The sequence below is a fragment of the Bos indicus x Bos taurus genome, chromosome 19 (assembly GCF_003369695.1).
Source record: "Bos indicus x Bos taurus breed Angus x Brahman F1 hybrid chromosome 19, Bos_hybrid_MaternalHap_v2.0, whole genome shotgun sequence".
In the NCBI taxonomy this organism is placed as follows: domain Eukaryota; kingdom Metazoa; phylum Chordata; class Mammalia; order Artiodactyla; family Bovidae; genus Bos; species Bos indicus x Bos taurus.
The window spans coordinates 35,059,403-35,077,381 of record NC_040094.1 but is presented as its reverse complement, the minus strand read 5'-3'; the positions used below and the strand labels follow the sequence as shown (position 1 = coordinate 35,077,381).

The 17,979-nt window shown below is 50.1% G+C and overlaps 1 protein-coding gene, 1 long non-coding RNA gene and 1 other non-coding gene across 6 annotated transcripts in view; 1 reads left to right on the top strand and 2 right to left on the bottom strand.

Moving 5' to 3' along the window:
* SLC47A1 (solute carrier family 47 member 1) overlaps positions 1-16,296 on the top strand; it is a 30,391-nt gene extending 14,095 nt beyond the window's left edge. Inside the window, exons 5-17 of one of the 2 annotated variants that reach the window (XM_027516806.1) lie at positions 134-176; positions 1,762-1,806; positions 4,606-4,703; positions 4,905-5,002; positions 5,109-5,222; positions 5,305-5,372; positions 6,192-6,300; positions 6,394-6,469; positions 10,022-10,091; positions 10,318-10,450; positions 13,598-13,692; positions 14,696-14,774; positions 15,713-16,296. In XM_027516806.1, coding sequence (XP_027372607.1) covers positions 134-176; positions 1,762-1,806; positions 4,606-4,703; positions 4,905-5,002; positions 5,109-5,222; positions 5,305-5,372; positions 6,192-6,300; positions 6,394-6,469; positions 10,022-10,091; positions 10,318-10,450; positions 13,598-13,692; positions 14,696-14,774; positions 15,713-15,939 — 1,255 coding nt within the window. In that variant the 3' untranslated portion in view covers positions 15,940-16,296. Of the gene's footprint in view, positions 1-133; positions 177-1,761; positions 1,807-4,605; positions 4,704-4,904; positions 5,003-5,108; positions 5,223-5,304; positions 5,373-6,191; positions 6,301-6,393; positions 6,470-10,021; positions 10,092-10,317; positions 10,451-13,597; positions 13,693-14,695; positions 14,775-15,667 lie in introns of both variants that reach the window. The other variant, XM_027516805.1, reaches the window with a different exon arrangement.
* LOC113877072 overlaps positions 6,288-17,979 on the bottom strand; it is a 60,501-nt gene continuing 48,809 nt past the window's right edge. The window contains exons 3-4 of one of the 3 annotated variants that reach the window (XR_003506685.1): positions 6,698-7,477; positions 6,288-6,597 (exon numbers count right to left, since the gene is read on the bottom strand). This is a non-coding gene — a long non-coding RNA (uncharacterized LOC113877072). The remainder of the gene's footprint in view (positions 6,598-6,697; positions 7,478-17,979) is intronic. The other 2 variants (XR_003506686.1, XR_003506684.1) reach the window with 2 other exon arrangements.
* On the bottom strand, positions 7,094-7,166 carry TRNAG-CCC. The gene has a single exon. It is a non-coding gene; the product is annotated as a tRNA-Gly (tRNA).

Genomic DNA, 17,979 nt, shown 5'->3' with positions numbered 1-17,979 from the left:
TTCTGACAGTGCTCCAGCAGCTTCAGCCTGTACGTTTAGGAAGAGCCAAGCACGTGAAGGTAGTGTTGCTGTGTCCTGCCTACCTTCCCCTGGAAACGGAGCACTCTGTCACTTTTCCCTCTTCCTTGTACAGGCTTACCCAGACCTACGTCATGATCTTCATTCCAGCTCTTCCTGTAAGTGTCCACGGGGTAAGGGGGTCCCTCCTTGAGGTTCATGGGTAAAAAGGCAGCGGAGATGCCTTGAGCTCAGGGATCTGGTTCAGCCCTGCGATGATGCCCACATGAGGAGTTGGCTCCTTCAAGGAAGCGTAGTTTTCATCACACTCAGGAAAGACACAAACCTTTATCCCTCAAGAAACACCAGGGTCAAGAGGGCTGCAGAGGCCGGGGTCCCCGCTCCTGTAGCAGAAGGGGCCTCTGCTCACCCGCGGGGAGGAGCTCAGACTTCTCCTGTAGACGGTGAATCCTTGCCACCACGGACCCCCAGGGGCCCCGCCCGGAACTTTGAGGCTCTTGCTTGCTAAGCCTGAGGCATGGAACCCACGTGTGTTAGTGTTCGGGGCGGGGGGGGCCTACCTGCTTGGTGAATAAGCACAGCTATTTCATTCAGTTAAACACGTGGCTGGATTAGTTTGCTGAGCTGCTGTAACAAAATATCACAGGCTTAGACAACAGAAACCGATTTCTCAGTCTCGGGGGCTGGCAGGTCCAAGGTCAAGGTGTCGGGGCTGGTTTCCTCCAAGGCCTCTCTCCTTGGCATGGAGGCCCACCCCCAGTGTTGCTTGTCTGCCCAGAAAGGGCACCAGTCCTGCTGGATCAGGGCCCCCCCAGTGGCCTCATTTAAACTTAATTGACTTTGGGCTTCCCTGGTGGCTCAGATGGTAAAGAATCTGCCTCCAATGTAGATTGGAGGACCAAACCTAGGTTCAATCCCTGGGTTGGGACGATCTCCTGGAGAAGGAAATGGCAAGCCACTCCAATATTCTTGCCTGAAGAATTCCATGGATAGAGGAGCCTGGCAGGCTACAGTCCATGGGGTTGCAAAGAGTCAGAAACGACTAACATTTTCACTTTTAAAGACTTTATCAAATATGGTCACATTGGGCATGAGGGCTTCAGCATATGAACTGGGAGGGGATGTAATTCAGACCTCAGAAGCACTCATTTGCCCTCATAATTGAGATCGTGGTCTTTATTTTTTCCTTTTAAACTGAATATTCTAAGATTTTTACTTAACATCTTTATTGAATTTGTTACAGTATTGCTTCTGTTTTATGTTTTGGGTTTTTTTTTTTTTTTGGAGGGGGGTACCCTGAGACATGTGGGATTGTAGCACTCTGACCAGGGACCAAGCTGGCACCCCATACATTGGAAGGTGAAGTCTTAACCACTGAACTACCAGGGAAGTCCCTGAACTGAATATTCTTGAGTTTATTCCACCAAATAGGACTGCAGCCTAATCTATAGAAGGGGGCACCCATCCAGAGTTTGCATGGGCCTCCTGCAAAGCCCAGTGCCCCCAGGAGAGTCCCAACCAAGCACCCAAGGAAACCACTCTCCCAGCTCCCCCAGGGGTGCTTAGATCATGTTCACCCATAAGAGAGATGTCCGGACTTGGGGTTCCTGTCCTGCCCCCGAGCCTCCCAAGAGGGCCCCAGCCTGGGCCTCCTGTGAGAGCAGAGGGCAGGCCGGCCGAGGTCCCAGCTCTCCACTGTGAGGCTGGCCAGGGTGCTGACCTCTGTCCCATGTTGTCTTGCAGGCGACCTTCCTCTACACGTTACAAGTGAAGTACCTGCTCAACCAGGTAACTCGACTCTCCTGTCCTGTGGGGGTGAGCACATCTCTCCTTTCAGGGGTCAGGGAGACCGGGTGGAGAGGCTCGCCTATCCGGAGCCCCTGTGGGGTGTTTCCCCGAGGGGTGCTCGCAGGGCTGAGGAGTCAAGGAAAGGATAGGTTGTTATTGGCACTGGAAAAGTTGGATCCGGTTCCCATTTGGAAATATTGTTATTGGTGGGCCAGCAGGGAGGATTCTTGGCCCTGCACCATCACCTGGCTCCAGAGGGGTTGGGGGCGACCTTTCAGCTCCCGCCATCTGGGGATGTGAAAGCACCCGCTTCCCCATGAAAGTGCCTCCTGTCATCAGGACTCTTGGTGGGTGACTAACAGCAGTGGCCAGAGCCTGGCTCTGTAGGTGTGGAGTCATGTGTGGGACCGTCGACTTCCTTCCAGAAGGACCAGATAAATAGGGTGCCAGGTGGTGGTAGGGTACCAGCCCATGAGGGCAGGCTCTCCCGGGCTTGTGTGACAGGGGCAGGATGATGGAGAAGGAAGCTTTTTACCTATTTAACATCCTTAAAGTTAAGGTGCTATCCTCGTAACAGAACAAGATTTCCACAAGTTCCACGTTTTTATTAGTATCAGAATTGTATACTTGAAATGCCTGTAAAGAGGCAGAAACCAGCGTGTGCCCTGGACTCTGGGCTGTCCCCTCATAGTTTGTTACCCTGTTTGAGGGCCTTTGCCCTGTCAGCCCCCCAACAAACGTGGGGCTCCTTAGTGCTTGAGTGAGGAGTGGGTATGAGGACCCCTCCCTGAAGGCCCTGAGGCAGGGGAGACGACCTAGAAGAAGGAGTCCTGAGCCATGGGGTCAGGAAGGGGACTCGAGTGGTGGAGAACACGTGAGTTTCCCAAGGTGGGAAGGAGAGGGGGGTGCAACCCAGACTGGGGGGGTGCAGTGGGAGCCTGGACATGGAAGGGGGTTGCCCAGGCTGACTAGATGCAGGAGAAAAGGAAAGGATGGAGCCGCTGCCTATGTGACACGTGGAGGACAGGTTACTGGGGTCACTAAAGGGCGGAGGATGCAGAAAGGTGAGGGGCAGGCTTGTGGGGATGCAGAGGGAGCTGTGCAACGGGCCTTAGCCTCAGTCCCTCCTCAGTGCCTCCGCTGTTTCTCCTCTTTTCCCTCAGTGGGATCCCACCCAGGCCCCCTCTGCCAGGTGGTCCCACAGCCTCTACCTAACCATCGGGTCACCTGCCTCTCCTGCTGAAACAGACCAGGGCTCCCGGTAAACAGAGTGCTTGGCAAGGTCCTGGTCTGGCCTCTGAGCCTGCAGCCATGAGCCCGCAGGATGCAGAGCAGCCAGGGGAGCATGGGTCTCAGGCACAGAGCGGGGGTGGAGGTGGGGTGGGAGATCTGAAGGACGGTGTGAAGGGAGGGCGGAGCAGAGGAGCCGTAAGCAAGCGGCCAGTGTCCGCCTGCCCTGCAGAGTGACCAAGCCCTCCCTCCCCAATTGCTGTGTCCAGAGACACTGTGGCTCCTGTGGGAAATCCAGACTGCTTTTTAAAATTAATTAATGAATGAAGGCTGCACTGGGTCTTCATTGCTGCTCGAGGGCTTCCTCTAGTTGTGGGGAGGGGGCCCTAGCACCCAGGCTCAGCAGCTGTGGTGGCCGGGCTCAGTTAACCTGCAGCATGTGGGATCTTCCGAGACCAGGGATTGAACTTGTGTGCCCTGCATTGACAGGCGGATACTTAACCACTGGACCACCAGGGGAGTCCTAAGATGTTTGATTTATACTGTGGTTTCAAAGAGCAGAATTTCAAACAGCCTATGATTTTGGGCATGATGCTTTACAAGGAGGTAGCACTTTTTAAAAATTGGGGTATAGTTGATGTACAATATTCTATAAGTTACAGATATACAATATAGTGATTCATAATTTTTAATTCCCATGTATCGTTGTTATAACATACTGGCTACATTCCCTGTGTTGTGCAGTATGTCCTTGTAGATTATTTAACTCACATATTAATAGCGGGTTCTACCTCCTAATTCCCTCCTCCTATATTGCCCCTCCCCCTTCCCTCTTCCCACTGGTAACCACTGGTTTGGTCTCTGGGCTTGTGAGTCTGTTTTATTTTTAAAATTCCATACATAAGTGAAAGCATATAGTATTTGTCTTTCTCTGACTTAATTCACTGAGCATAATGCCTTCCACGTGCACTGCAAATGGCAAAATGTCATTCTTTTCCATGGCCGAGTCATCGTCCATTGTATATACACACCACATCTTCTCTCTCTGCTCATCTGAAAGGTGACGTTGTACAGTGAGGTGACCCCCTTGCGGTGGGCAGCCCCTTCCAGTCGGGGGAAGCAGTGCTTCTGCCTTCATCACAGCCGGCTTTCTCTGCGTCCATTTTCTGTCCTGATGCTGCAAGGAGAGACGTCAGCCCTGGTCCCATGTCGCTTCACTCTCATGCCTTCAGTCGGTCAGAAATGTGGGAGGCCTGGACCTGCTCGGGTCTGTCGCCCATCCCAGGGTCATAGCGTCCCCTTAGTTCCCGACCTTCAGCATTGGTCCAGGTGTCCGGGGAAGGTGATGTGCTCACGCTGCTCCTGTGCACGAGCCACCTCTCGTCCTCCCTCTCTGCCGCTTCCCTCTCTCCTGCCGCGTGTCCGTGGCCAGAAAGATGCCCTTCCGGCCGACCCAGAGGAGGGAATGCCCAGTGGACGGGAGCGGCAGCCACCCTGCTGGCCATGAGGGCGCCTGTTTGGGTGGCAGTCGCGGTCCCTATGGGTCTCCAGCACGGCCTCTCGTTTCAGGGAATCATTCTGCCCCAGATGGTGACCGGTGTGGCTGCCAACCTGGTCAACGCCCTCGCCAACTACCTGTTCCTCTATCAGATGCATCTTGGGGTTATGTGAGTCCCAGGGAGTCCTGGGTCAGGGAGCAGGGTGGCCTCCTGTGGATTTCCAGGGCGGGGTGGGGTGTCCACGCTGACCCTCCTCCTTGGGCCGCTCTGGACCCTGCGGGGGGATGCTGCTCTGGAGGAGGTGACCGGGGCTGCTGTGTCACCAGCAGGAGAGGTGGGGTACCCGTCAGCATGTTCTCTTCTGCCCAGGGGCTCGGCGCTGGCGAACACGGTCTCCCAGTTCACCCTGGCTCTCCTCCTCTTCCTGTACATCCTCGCCAAGAGGCTGCACCAGGACACCTGGGGAGGTAAAGGCCGCCTTTCTCCTGCCTGGACACGACTCCTGTCTCGGCTCGAGCCCCTGCCCGGTGGCCATTCATGTCGCAACCGACCGCATCTGTGTCCCGCCTGCAGGCTGGTCCTGGGAGTGCCTGCAGGACTGGGGCCCCTTCTTCCGCCTGGCCGTCCCCAGCATGCTGATGCTGTGCATCGAGTGGTGGGCCTACGAGATCGGGAGCTTCCTGAGCGGTCAGCATGGGGCCGGCTGGTGGCGGCTGGGGGACAGCCAGGGCCCGTGGGAAGCACGCAGTCACCCACCCCTCTCCCACAGGTGTCCTTGGCATGGTTGAGCTGGGAGCCCAGTCCATTGCGTATGAGCTGGCCGTCATCGTGTACATGGTGAGTGTATGAGCCCATCCTGGGGCGGGGCTGTGTGCTTCCCTCCAAAGACTGCTGAGCACAGGCGGTCAGCGCGTACAGGTTGTAAAATGATTCCTGAAGGGCACATTTCACCCTGGATCCTGGGAGGGTCCTTTTGGTATGGCAGGCGGTGTTCCCTGTGAGCTGGAGGGCTTTGGGGAGACGGTCCAGAGGACTGGGTTGCTCCCGGTCCTCTGACTCCTAACGCGGCCCCAATCCGAAGGACTCGGTTTGATGACACGCTTGTCAAACATGCCAACTCTTTTCCTGTTTCATGACACAGATGCGGTGGGGACAGGTGGGGGATAAAGCTGACGGTGCTGCAGGCAGGGCTGAGCTCCACTCCCGCCTGTCTCTGTTGCCTGTGGATACTCGGTGACATTTGTAGGTTAGACCCCCAAGGCATGAAAACAGATGTTTGTACTGAAGTTCCTAGCAGCGCTGCTCACGACTGCCAAGAGATGGCAGTGTCCCACGTGCCCAGGCACGTGCCCGAGGATGGCTGAGTGGACCCCATGCGTGGGCAGGATGTTGTTCAGCTAGAGGAAGGAAGAGGGTGCTGAAGCTCTGGAGGAGAACCCTGGTCATCAAAGGCTTCCCTTTGACTCTCTTTTACTGAAAGCATCAGCTGGATATTCTGAAGGGCTTTGTCCTCCCCAAGTGTCGCCTTAGAAATGCACCTGGGACGTGGGAACAGAAGGGCCTGTGGTGTGGGAAGGACCAGGGTACGCACAGGTGTGCATGTGCATGTAGGACTAACTGGAGGACTGAGTCTCAGCATCACCGTCCTCATTTCAGGTCCCCACAGGCTTCAGCGTGGCCGCCAGCGTCCGGGTGGGGAATGCACTGGGGGCCAGGGACATCGAGCAGGCCAAGACGTCCTCCGCCGTCGCCCTGCTGGTCACAGGTGCCTAGACTCGGGGATGCGCCCACAGCCCCCACGCCCTTCCCTGCAGACCCCCTCTCTCACCGTGTGCTTCTCCTGCCATCTGATCTCCAGGGCTCTTTGCTGTCATCTTTTGTGTCCTGTTGTTAGGCTGCAAGGATGTCGTGGGCTACGTTTTCACCAAGGACCAGTGAGTGTGGAGGTTTTCCTGGGATGTAAATCTGGTCGGTGGGAGCTGCTTTCACACTGGGCCTCCTGGATGGTTGCATCTTGGTGGGGAGCCTGAGTCACCTCCAAGATCAGAGATGCAGTTGTTACCTGGCAAGAACGGATAGGATGTAGGAACTAATTTATAATCTAGAAGCCGACTCAGTGGGCATGGGTGGTGGGTGTATGTTTCTGCTAGTGGAGTACTCACATCTTTTAAAGATGGTAACTCCTTTTGGGTACCACTGCCTCCATCTTCACTAAAGTACTTCCTTCCCAACAACATGAGTCATCTTGGTGGCCCAGAAGCTGCCCAAGTGCCTGGCTGGCAGTAGTCTTGTAATGTGTTTGTCCATCTGAACTGAAGTGGAACTCTCACCCCTGAGCTGTCTCCACACATCACATTATCGATCAATCACTGAAGAATTCTTGCACCAGCAAAGTCCCCCGTGCTCTGCAGATCCCGTTAGGTTGGTTTGATAGCTTTCATCCACGAGGCCACAGTGTATGCTGACTCGGTAGCTATATTGTGCTGTTACCCCTTCCTTGGGCTTCTTTTTATTTATTTATTTATTTTTGCTGAACCATGTGACATGTGGGATCTTAGTTCCCCAACCTGGGATCGAACCCACGCCCCCTGCATTGGGAGTGCAGAGTCTTAACCACTGGACCACCGGGGAAGTCCGTAACTGGGATTCGTCAGCAGTTACAAAATGCAGAATTGACTTGTCCCTCCTAGATTCACAAAGCAGGTGGTGTGGATGGAACTGACCCTCAGACTATGCCTCGGGAATCTGTCTTTTGACTTCTGGTGGTGGGTTGTCACCTTTCAGCCTTTGCCGTTTTGCTGTGAAATGTTTGAATATCCCTCACATCAGAGTGAGTCAGATGTAGCCAGAGATCATGCTCAGCTTCTTCACTTGATCAGAAGTCTGTCTTGCAGGATGGCTTCAGCAGAACCTGGTAGGAAGTTTGATTCTCAATCTGTGCACTTTTGGAAAATCAAATAGAGCAGGGAATAGAGTGAAAAACAAGAGTCCCACCAATGGGATTTTTTATGGAATTAGGAGACATAGAAAACTCACAAAATCAAATTATTTGTGATACGGCCAAGCTCAGCTGAAACTGGCAGAACTAATGACACATTCTGAGGATGACACAGATGCCTGACCCAAACAAAGGGCAGAAAGGCAGTGTGCACCTCTATGCAGTCAGAAACGGGGAAATGACTGAAAAACCGTAGTTTTCTTAAAGTGGAAGAGACTAGTTTGCACAACTTTTGCAAGTACATTTAAAACGTGGGGAAATAACTTCTCAAAACTTATGCTACCAACAAAGACTTTTTCAGTATATACTGAAAAAGTATATGCACATGTATCTGTATAACTGAATCCCTGTGCTAACACCTAAAACTAACACATTGTAAATCAACTTTGCTTCAATACAAATTACAAAAAATTTTTAATTAAAAAATTATTCTAGAAAACATAGGTCTAAATAGATCAATTTGTTTAGATGAAATAAGAAATAGTTATTTTTAAAGTACCAGGGGACTTCCCTGGTAGTCCGGTGGCTAAGACTCCAAGCTCCCAATGCAGGGGGCCTGAGTGCTATCCCTGGTCAGGGAACTAGATCTCACATGCTGTGACTAAGAGATCCCGAATGCCACAACTAAGACCCAGTGCAGCCAAATAAAAAATATATATACATATGTATTAAAAAACACCAACTCCAGCGGCTTCCCTGGTGGTCCAGTGGTTACGACTGTGCTTCCACTGAAAGGGTCCCGGGTTCAGTCCCTGGTTGGGGAACTAGATCCCACATGCCTCGCAGTACCGCCAAAAATGAAAATAAAAGCACCAGCTCCGGAGCGTTTCAAAGGAGAATTCTATGAAATCTTTAAGACGTAGATAATCCCAATGCTGCCTTAACTGTTCCAGAAAAAAGAAAATTTCCTCATTCTGTTTAGGAAGCAAGTATGTCGGTACCGAAGCTGACAAAGTATTCACATAAAAAAAGAAAGCAATCCACAGGCCAATCTTCCTAATTAATGTCAATTTTAAAATCCAAAATAAAATATGAGTAGATAGGATTCAGCAGCATAATAATATATCCTGATGGAATGTGAATATAGGGGCTTCCCTAGTGGCTCAGTGGTGGAAAGTCCATCTGCCACATCAGGAGACACAAGTTTGAACCCTGGTCCGGGAAGATCCCACTTGCCATGGAGCAAGTAAGCCCATGCACCACGATTACTGAGCCTGTGCTCTGGAGCCCGGGAGCCACGACTACCAGCCCACGAGACCTAGAGCCCGTGCTCTGCAACAGAAGCCACTGCAATGAGAAGCTCCCCCATTGTAAGGAAGGGTAGCCCCTGCTCACCACAACTAGAGAAAATACCACACAGCAACGAAGACACAGCACAGCCAAAAATAAATATATAAGATTTTTAAAAAGTGAATGTAATACACGAGGCAGAAAAGTCAAGGTACAGAACATCATGAAGAGAATGTCAGAACATGAAATCATACACCAGGTCCAGAAGGGGAAAGAAGAATATATATTTGTGCTTGCTTTTATTTTCATGAACACTGGACAAAGACAGTGCCCAGAACTGTTCCTTGGTTTGGGGGCAGGTCACGGGAGGAGTGGGGAAGGAATGGAAATAAGATTTTCCTCCATATGCTTTTCATGTTGTTTAATTTCTTTTAACCATTGGCATATGTTACCTATTAAAAGCAAAATAACATTTGAATAAAAGAACTGTACTTCTGTCCTTGTTTGGCAGGGAGGGGGGACCATCCTGTTCTGTGCTGGATGTCTTAATTATTTATTCATTCAACCAACATTTACTGCCAGACAGCCATTTCTTCGTTAACCACTTGAAGGAATTGGGAATACTCGGCCGTTTCGGCCCCTGGCAGTGTCTTTCTGTCTCTAGCTGTAGAGGTGAGGGTCAAGGCCAGCTCTGTAAACTCTATCTGTGGCCTTTAGAACTTGCCAGCCTGGTTCCCTGGAGGGAGCCTGACCCTGATCCTGTTGTGCGTCACTCAGACACTTGGAGGGGACGTGCATGGAATTGTGTGAAAAGGAGGATGGCTCTATAACCCCCATTTTATTTTGGGGGGTGCAGGAGAGGAGTACAGAATCATTTGATTGACTTTCATTTTAACTTTATTGGGAGTCTAGTTGATTTGTAGTGTTGTGTTAAATTTCAGGTGTACAGCTAAGTGAATCAGCTACATGTATACATTATATGCATTCTTTTTTAGTGAAATCATATGGCTGAACTGTTTATGTTGACCACAGGGACTATATGTTTTCTAAAAGTCTTGAGATACAGTAGTTTCCACTGCAGACCAAAACAAGGTAGGACTGTCCCTGAAAAGGTTGTTGGCGGGACACCTGAGCCTGTTGGCTCCACACAGACGCGGAGCCCTGCCTGGCGGTCAGAATACGGTCACCAGGAGCCACACTGCCCTGCTCTCTGCCCACGTCCGCCTCCCAGTCATGCTCTGCTTTGTTCTCCTGACAGAGAGATCGTCTCCCTGGTGGCCCAGGTGGTCCCGATTTACGCGGTTTCGCATCTCTTCGAAGGGCTGGCTGTGAGTACTGAGCGGTGGTACCACCTCAGCCGCCTTTACGATCCACGAGTTTCTGCTGACGATGGTAGATTTTAACAGAGAAGAGCGGCGGGGAGGTGGGATATTCCTCTCACGTCCACTTCACGAGGCCCTGGACTTGAGGCAGAGTCCCCTGAGGTGGGGGGTGCCGGGGTGGGCGTCGTGGGGCAGCATGAGCCGTGTTCACAGGACTGGCGTCTGCCTGCAGTGCACCTGTGGAGGCATCCTGCGAGGCACCGGGAACCAGAAGGCGGGCGCCATCATCAACGCTGTCGGGTACTACGTGCTCGGTCTTCCCATCGGGATCTCCCTCATGTTTGCTGCTGGGCTTGGACTGCTGGGTAAGCCTCCCCCAGAGCAGGAAGAGCCGGGATCACGGCCTGGGAGGTGGCTGTCAGAGCTCGGAGACAGATTTTGAGACGCCGCTTTAAAAGAACAGAGAAACGGGTGACTGCCCAGCTTTGATTTCTAAAATAATACTTGGGTGTACATCAGCGTTAATACGTGATTACATTAAAACCTGAGCACACTAGCTGGGTTCAGTGGAGACAGTGCTCATCTGTATCCCTCAGCTCTTGGCTAGCTCAGAGGCAGAGGCATCATCTGATAAGGAGACTCAGCTTTCAGATCAATGTGTCTTGTATGTTGCACATTTTTCTCGTTCAATAATATTTTAATGAAAAATATGGGAGATGTCCAAAGAATGGAGTTGCCAAGGCAAACTTCATTGGTGTGGAAAATTATTTATTCTGAGTTTCTGGCCTTATTCATATTTTTGAAAGTCATTTTAAATCTTATTTTCTGGCAGTTTGTGAGATCTTAGTTTCCTGACCAGGGATTGAACCTGGGTTCTTGGCAGTCAAAGTGCCAAGTGCTAATCACTGGACCTCCAGAGAATTCCTGGCATTATTCATATTTTGGGGTTTGCCAGTGACATAGCTAAGGAAAATATTAATATTATAGAAATTCACTTTGAAGTATAGATCTATGTCCCAAGAGCTGTACTAGGCCCGCTCTGCTGTTTAACAAAAGCTCACCTACAGAGTGTACAGCATAGGCAGAGGTAAGGATCACCTTAAAAAAATGTTAGGGTGCAAACTTGCAGTTGGAAAATAAGTCCTGGGGGTGTGGGGGTGTGATCTACAGCATGGTGACAGCCGCTCCATCACTCTCTTGTCCAACTCTCTGCAACCCCATGGACTGCAGCCCACCAGGCTCCTCTGTCCATGGGATTTCCCAGGCAAGAATACTGGGTGGGTTGCTATTTCCTCCTCCAGGGGATCTTCCCAACCCAGGGATTGAACCTGCGTCTCCTGCTTTGCTGGTGGATTCTTCACCACTGTGCCACCTGGGAAGCCTGTAGTTAATAATACCATATTGTATATTTGAAAATTGCTGAGAGTAGATCTTAAAAGTTCTCATCATAAGCAAAAAAAATTGTGTAGCTATGTGAGGTGATGGGTGTTAACTGAATTTATGGAGGTGGTCATTTCACAGATATTGAATCATGGTGTTATACACTGGAAATAATATAATGTTATATATTGATTCATATATAAAAGATGTTGGGGGGAACTTCCCTGGGGGTCCAGTGGATAGGACTCCTTGCTCCCAATGCAGGGGGCCTGGGTTTGATTTCTGGTTGGGGAACTAGATCCCACATGCTGCAATTAAGACCCAGTGTAGCCAAATAAAAATTAATAATTTTTTTAAAAAAAGCTGGGGACTCTGAGGAAGTGAGGGCTCTGTGAGAAGACAGTGGACACTCCCTGTACCAACTGGTGTTGAAACTCGTATCCCTTCTGGCAGGACGTGCTGTCCACCTACACCAGGAGCCCTGAGAAGTGTCAGGAGCTACAGGTTCTCACGGGCAAGGCCAGAAAATCACAATGGCCATCCTAAATCCCTGAGGCTTTCCCAACATTGATTTTTTGGGTCCTGTCCAGGGAATCCTGATAACCATCCCGTTTCAGCATTCCTCCTTGAGTCAAACAGGTATCTTTTCAATAGTATAGTGAAATCCTTGGAAATTTAACTCCTAGCTTTCAAAATACAGCTGGAGGTAGCTGGTTATGGGCTTCCCAGGTAATGTTGGTGGTAAAGAACCCACCTGCCAAAGCAGGAGATGCAAGAGAAACGAGTTCAGTCCCTGGGTCAGGAAGATCCCCTCGAGGAGGGCATGACAACCCACTCCAGTATTCTTGCCTGAAGAATCCCATGGACAGAGGAGCCTGGTGGGCTACAGTCCATGGAGTCACACAGTCAGAAGCGACTTAGCATGCACACACACACGTAGGTGGTTATCTGATGTTTAAGATGGGTGGAGGAGCTTGTGGTTTCTGTGTAATGGGAATTTTCAGAAGAGGAAGGCTTTGCTTTCACTGGGTCCACTGTAGGAGTGACAGGTTGACTGTTCTAAAGATCAGGCTGATCACACCTGTAAAGTACAATATGGGCTGATGGGTACCAAGGAGCAGAGTTGAAAAATGTGCATGAGATCTGGCCACCCAAGCCTTAAAGCATGAGTCCCATCCAGCCCCTGTCACCTTACCCAGATCTAGCCGGCTACATGGCAGGGGCAGGGGAGGGAGCCACGGTGGGACAAAGGGGAGGCCCAGAAGTGGGGCATCCTGTGTGCCTGGTCAGGGGGCACGTTTGCTTTTCTCTGGGTGGTCTTAAGTGGGAAACCAGGACAGAAATTAGGGAGGCTGTCAGTTACAAGTCAAAGCTTGGACATTTTGCATCAGTTATTGCAGAAATTGTTTAGCTTATCCCTAAAGAATGATCTGGCCTCTCAGGAGTCTGATGTGAAGCAGACTGGCTTCTCGCCTGTCAGTTACAGGTAAGGGATTGGCTTCCTAGACAGGTTGCTTTAGATTGTGGGTCAGAGGTCTATTTTTGTGTAAGACCTGACAACTGAGACTACTGTCAGCTTGGATATTCAGTCTCTCAGTTTGGAGTTTCTGACTCTGCTGTGGGTTCACTCTTGGGCAGAACCCTCGTCACTCAGGTCCCCCTCTGGGTCCTGTGTGAGTGTCTGGGGCAGGGTTTTTAGGTCAAAGTGTGGAGTCTTAGCACCTGAACTGCCAGGGAATTCTCGACGTCTGCGTTTGTAGAGTGGCAGAGTTTGTAGAGTCTGCTTGGTTGAGGAAGATGATACAAGGTATTGGGAGTCTGCAGGTGCTGCTAGAAAGCAGTTTGTCCTGGAATATTCACTTTTCCTAATAGCCAAGCATTATGGTTGCAAAGGCCAAAAACAGCCTGCAGATATTTGTTCTGAGATCCACAAACCCAAGAGTGGCCTCAGGGTTCTGGGCTCCCTGGAACCTCCTGGAAACCAAGAGTGAGCAGGGTGGAGGTTTCTGGCTCACTGTGGGCCCCTCCTTTGCTATAAGAACAGATTCTCAGAAGTGATTTAGGAGAAACACACTCCCCAGGGCAGCTGGCTTTCCACCGAGTTAACTTCTGTTAATTATCCCCACCTCCAGGTCTGTGGTCAGGAATCACCATCTGTACCATCTCTCAGGCTGCGTGTTTCCTCGGCTTCATTGCCCGGCTAAACTGGAAAAAAGCCTGCCAGCAGGTAACTATGGACACTGCCGTCCTGCCCTGGAAAACACACAGAACCAGCTTTGCCTTTCTTTGCCTTATTTTGGAAGGTTTATTATTATTATTATTATAAATGCTACCTTTTTTATCATTGTTTTATTTTATTGATGTGTAATTGATTTACAATGTCATGTGAGTTTCAGGTGTACAGCACAGTGACTCATTTATACACACACAGATATATATATATATATATATACTCTTTAAATCTTAAAAATATTTTTATTTTTTGGCCGCACCACGTGGCATGTGGGATCTTAGTTCCCTGACCAGGGATTGAACCCATACCCTGTGCAGTGGAAGTGCAACATCCTAACCATGACCGCCAAGGAAGACCCTTTTCTTTTTCAGATTCTTTTCCCTAATACAAAATATTGAGTATATATCATTGCTGTTTTAACTGGGCTTATTAACTCAGGTGTGAAGGACATCTGTTCCCCTTTGTTTATTCATTCAGTAGAACAGAAGGTCTTTTCCCCCCTGGGTCCTATGTTAGACGTCTGCCTTGCTCCTGAACAGCCCATTTCAGGACAAGATTTAGAAGTGGAGAGAAAGGTGGGATGCCAGCAACTATATCCTGTTTGCCTGGCTGCAGTTCACGGGGTTGCAAAGTCAGACATGACTTACCCACCGAACAACAAAGTTTCATTAAGATACCTGTGGGCATCTTTCTTTATGAACTTTCTAGGGTCAGGGCAGTGTGTTAAGTAGGTGACAGAGAAAATGAATGAAGGAAGAGGAAGGGAGAATCCTACGGTTGGTCCCCAACTTTCCTCGTCTTTTTTACAGCCAACCTTTCCCATGCACTGGCCTCACGTCAATCATTAGAAAAGAGGATTCCATGCTTGTTAACTGGAGAGGCTCCTGTGTTACCTGTCAGTGAGAGAAAATGGCTGGGTTTTTCCTCAGCAAGGGTACGGCCAGGTGTGTGGCTGCACTGTGATGGAGCCTATGGACTGATGCATCCCCTCTCCTAGGCTCAGGAACACGCCAATCTGAAGCGAAGAATGGCCGGCAATGGGATGGCCACGCTCCCTCAGGACCCATTTTGCCCAGGTATGATACATCTGCCCCTGCTCTTGGAAAGGCCCCTCTAGGTGTTCACAACTAGATTTGCTGTGCTGAGCTCCCATTTAAATAGGGAAATAATGCCTCCGAAACAAACGATAGGGAGCATCCAGCTTCAGGTCAACAGCTGAAGTTTGTTTGCTTTAATTGCTGACTCAGACATGCTGCCATAGATGATTAAGAGTTGCAGGTGATCAATTCAGTACAGGTGCAAGCATTTAGGGTGTTTTCCTTACTGTTCCTCTTCTGAAGTACCATGAGACTAAACCTAGGTCTGGGTCACTATCCTGCCCGGTTTTTAGAGGGTCCTCTAACGGGAAGGCTTGCATCTCCCCTGCCAACGTGCTGTGAACGCTCTTGAATCACCTCTTAGGTCATCCTTTCCTCCACTGACCTTATTTTCTTTCTGAGATGCTAATTGGTGGTGCTGGCCCCCTTGAACATTTCCCCTAAGCCTGTTAAACTAGGGCTTCCCTGGTGGCTCAGTGGTAAAGAATCCACCTGCTGGTGCAGGAGACGCAGGTTTGATCCCTGGGTTGGGAAGATACCCTGGAGGTGGAAATGGCAACCCACTCCAGTATTCTTGCCTGGAAAATCCCATGGACAGAGGAGCCTGGCAGGCTATAGTCCATGGGGTTGCAAAGAGCCAGACACGACTTAGCAGCTAAACAACAAAACTGTTAACCTAAAGAGCTACCTTACTTGGCTTTGTACACAATGGGGCAGAGCCCATGCTGACCCCACCAGGATCTAGTCAGTGTCTGTGGATTCATGGACAACACCTGAGTCAGGATTTTCTTTATTCGTGGTCAGGAAGCAACTGCTTCCTGAATTATCATTCTCCCAGCAGGTACTGCATACGTGCTTTTCCTTTTATACAGATGAAAAATATCCTTTTAAAGTGCTGAGTTCACTTTCCCCTCCAGTGGGCCCTGAAAACCGTGGAGGAATGTTGATAAGAGATGTTGGACAGAAAGAGGAGACTCAGTCGGATCAGCAGATGCGCCAAGAAGAGTGTCTCGAAGTCCATCCCAGGGCCGCATGGAGGTTGTCCGGGAGACAGCTGGTGCTGCGGCGGGGGCTCCTGCTCCTGGCGGTCCTTGTCATCTTACTGGTGGGGATTTTAGTGAAAGTCTATGTCAGAGTTCCGTGATATGGCAAGAGAGAGAGAAAGTCAGGCCAAGGGATGCTTCTGAGCTTAAACGAACAGAAATTCATTGGCCCAAATGTTACTAAGCTGTGCTCATGGATGTCAAGAACTGAGTTCCAAAATACATTTCTGATGAAGAAAACGAACGAAGGTAAAAAGTATGTGCAAGTCCAAGACAACATTTGGGAGATTACATCCACCATCCTTTCCACCAAGGACCACTGTGTACTGGCTGCATCATGTAGGGCTTTGATGTTTCTTCTGCTTACTGTTTTTTAAGCCACAAACCCATATACTGAGCACTTAAAGATTCTTACTATTTGAATTACTTAAAATATATTTTACAATATGTCTTCCTCATGCCTTAGATTATTATTCAGCAGAAAACGATATTTGTTAACATTCCTTTGGATTCCAGATCTCAGGTACCGAGGGTGGTGGATGTGCTTAAGAAACTTCTAGGGGAGAAGACAGATTACCAAGAAGAAAGGAGTCAGGTGGCATCAGTTAGCTTGCCTCGTATTCAGGGCCTGTCTGATCATTGGTTTAGACCAATATGTTGTGGTGGGGGTGGGGGAAGGCAGCAGGGAGGGAAATGAAGGACCTGTACTGTGTTTTTTAATTTATTTATTAGCTGTGCTGGGTCTTCGTTGCTGCTCAGGCTTAGCTGCAGTGAACGGGGGCTACTCTAGTTGCGGGGCTACTCTCATTGCGCCAGTTTCTCTTGTTGTGGAGCACTGGCTCTAGGGCACACAGACTTCAGTAGTTGAGGTACTTGGGGTTAGTTGCCCCAAGGCATGTGGGGTCCTCTCAGACCAGGGATTGAACCCGTGTCCCCTGCATTGGCAGGTAGGTTCTTAACCACTGGACCACCAGGGTAGTCCCAGCACTTGGTTTTTCTAAAATGGTGGACAATCGACAGAAATACAGGGTTCAAAGAGCTAATTCAGGCAAACTGGAGGGAGAAATCAGGCCTTTTCCTATGTTGACAGAAAGAAGGGCTGAAAAAGCTGAAAAGCAGCAAAAATGAAGAGTGTTCAGGAGAGGGGAAGGTTACATCCCAGGAGGGCTTCCTTTGTGGCTCAGACAGTAAAGACTCTGTCCGAAATGCAGGAGACCTGGGTTTGATTCCTTGGAGAAGGAAATGGCAATCCCACTCCAGTATTCTTGCCTAAAGAATTCCATGGACGGAGGAGCGTGGCAGGCTACAGCCCATGGGGTCTCAAAGAGTTTGACAGGACTACGTGACTACACTACATCTTGGACAGGCCCTATTCATCTTGTTTGGGTGGTTCTCATCTTAGAAAAGGCACAGGCTTTTATTGGCTGGCTTCCCTTGTAGCTCAGTCGGTAAAGAATCTGCCTGCAGTGCAGGAAACCTGGGTTCGATCCCTGGGTCGGGAAGATTGTCTGGAGAAGGAAATGGCAACCCACTCCAGTACTCTTGCCTGGAAAATCTCATGGACAGAAGAGTCTGGTGGGCTGCAGTCCATGGGGTAGCAAAGAGTCAGGGAAGACTGGGCAACTAACACTTACTTGCATATATCCAGAAGATTCCGGGTGGACCCATCTCAAAAAGATGAGATTCTAATGAACATGCCCTTCTCCTTAACTTTGGGGATCGTTGGGAAAGTCTTGGAGTCATGAAAACCCCATTACTCCTAACTCTTAGTGGGCAGGAGGACAGACAGAGGCCTTGGATTAAGGGGTGAAGCTTGGATGCAGCCTGGGGTTGGGGTGGGGGAAGGTGTGCTGTCAGCCAAGCGAGCATCAGGACCTACTAAGTTCGCTGCCTGCGGGGTGGGGACCAACAACCAGACCTGGCCTTTGCTGGGAAAGACCAGGTAACCAGGAAAGGAGAAAAGTGAGCGCCTCTTGAGTGAAGACACCGCGGGGCAGGTTTTCGGTGTGTGTTGGTGTGGGGTGGAGGAGTTCTCTTATTAAGGCCCTCATTCCTCTTGGGTCAGTAAGTGGAAGGCCATCTTCCAGACGAAGGCTGCACCCAAGGGGGCCCTCGCGATGGGGCCCCAGCGATGTCCCCGT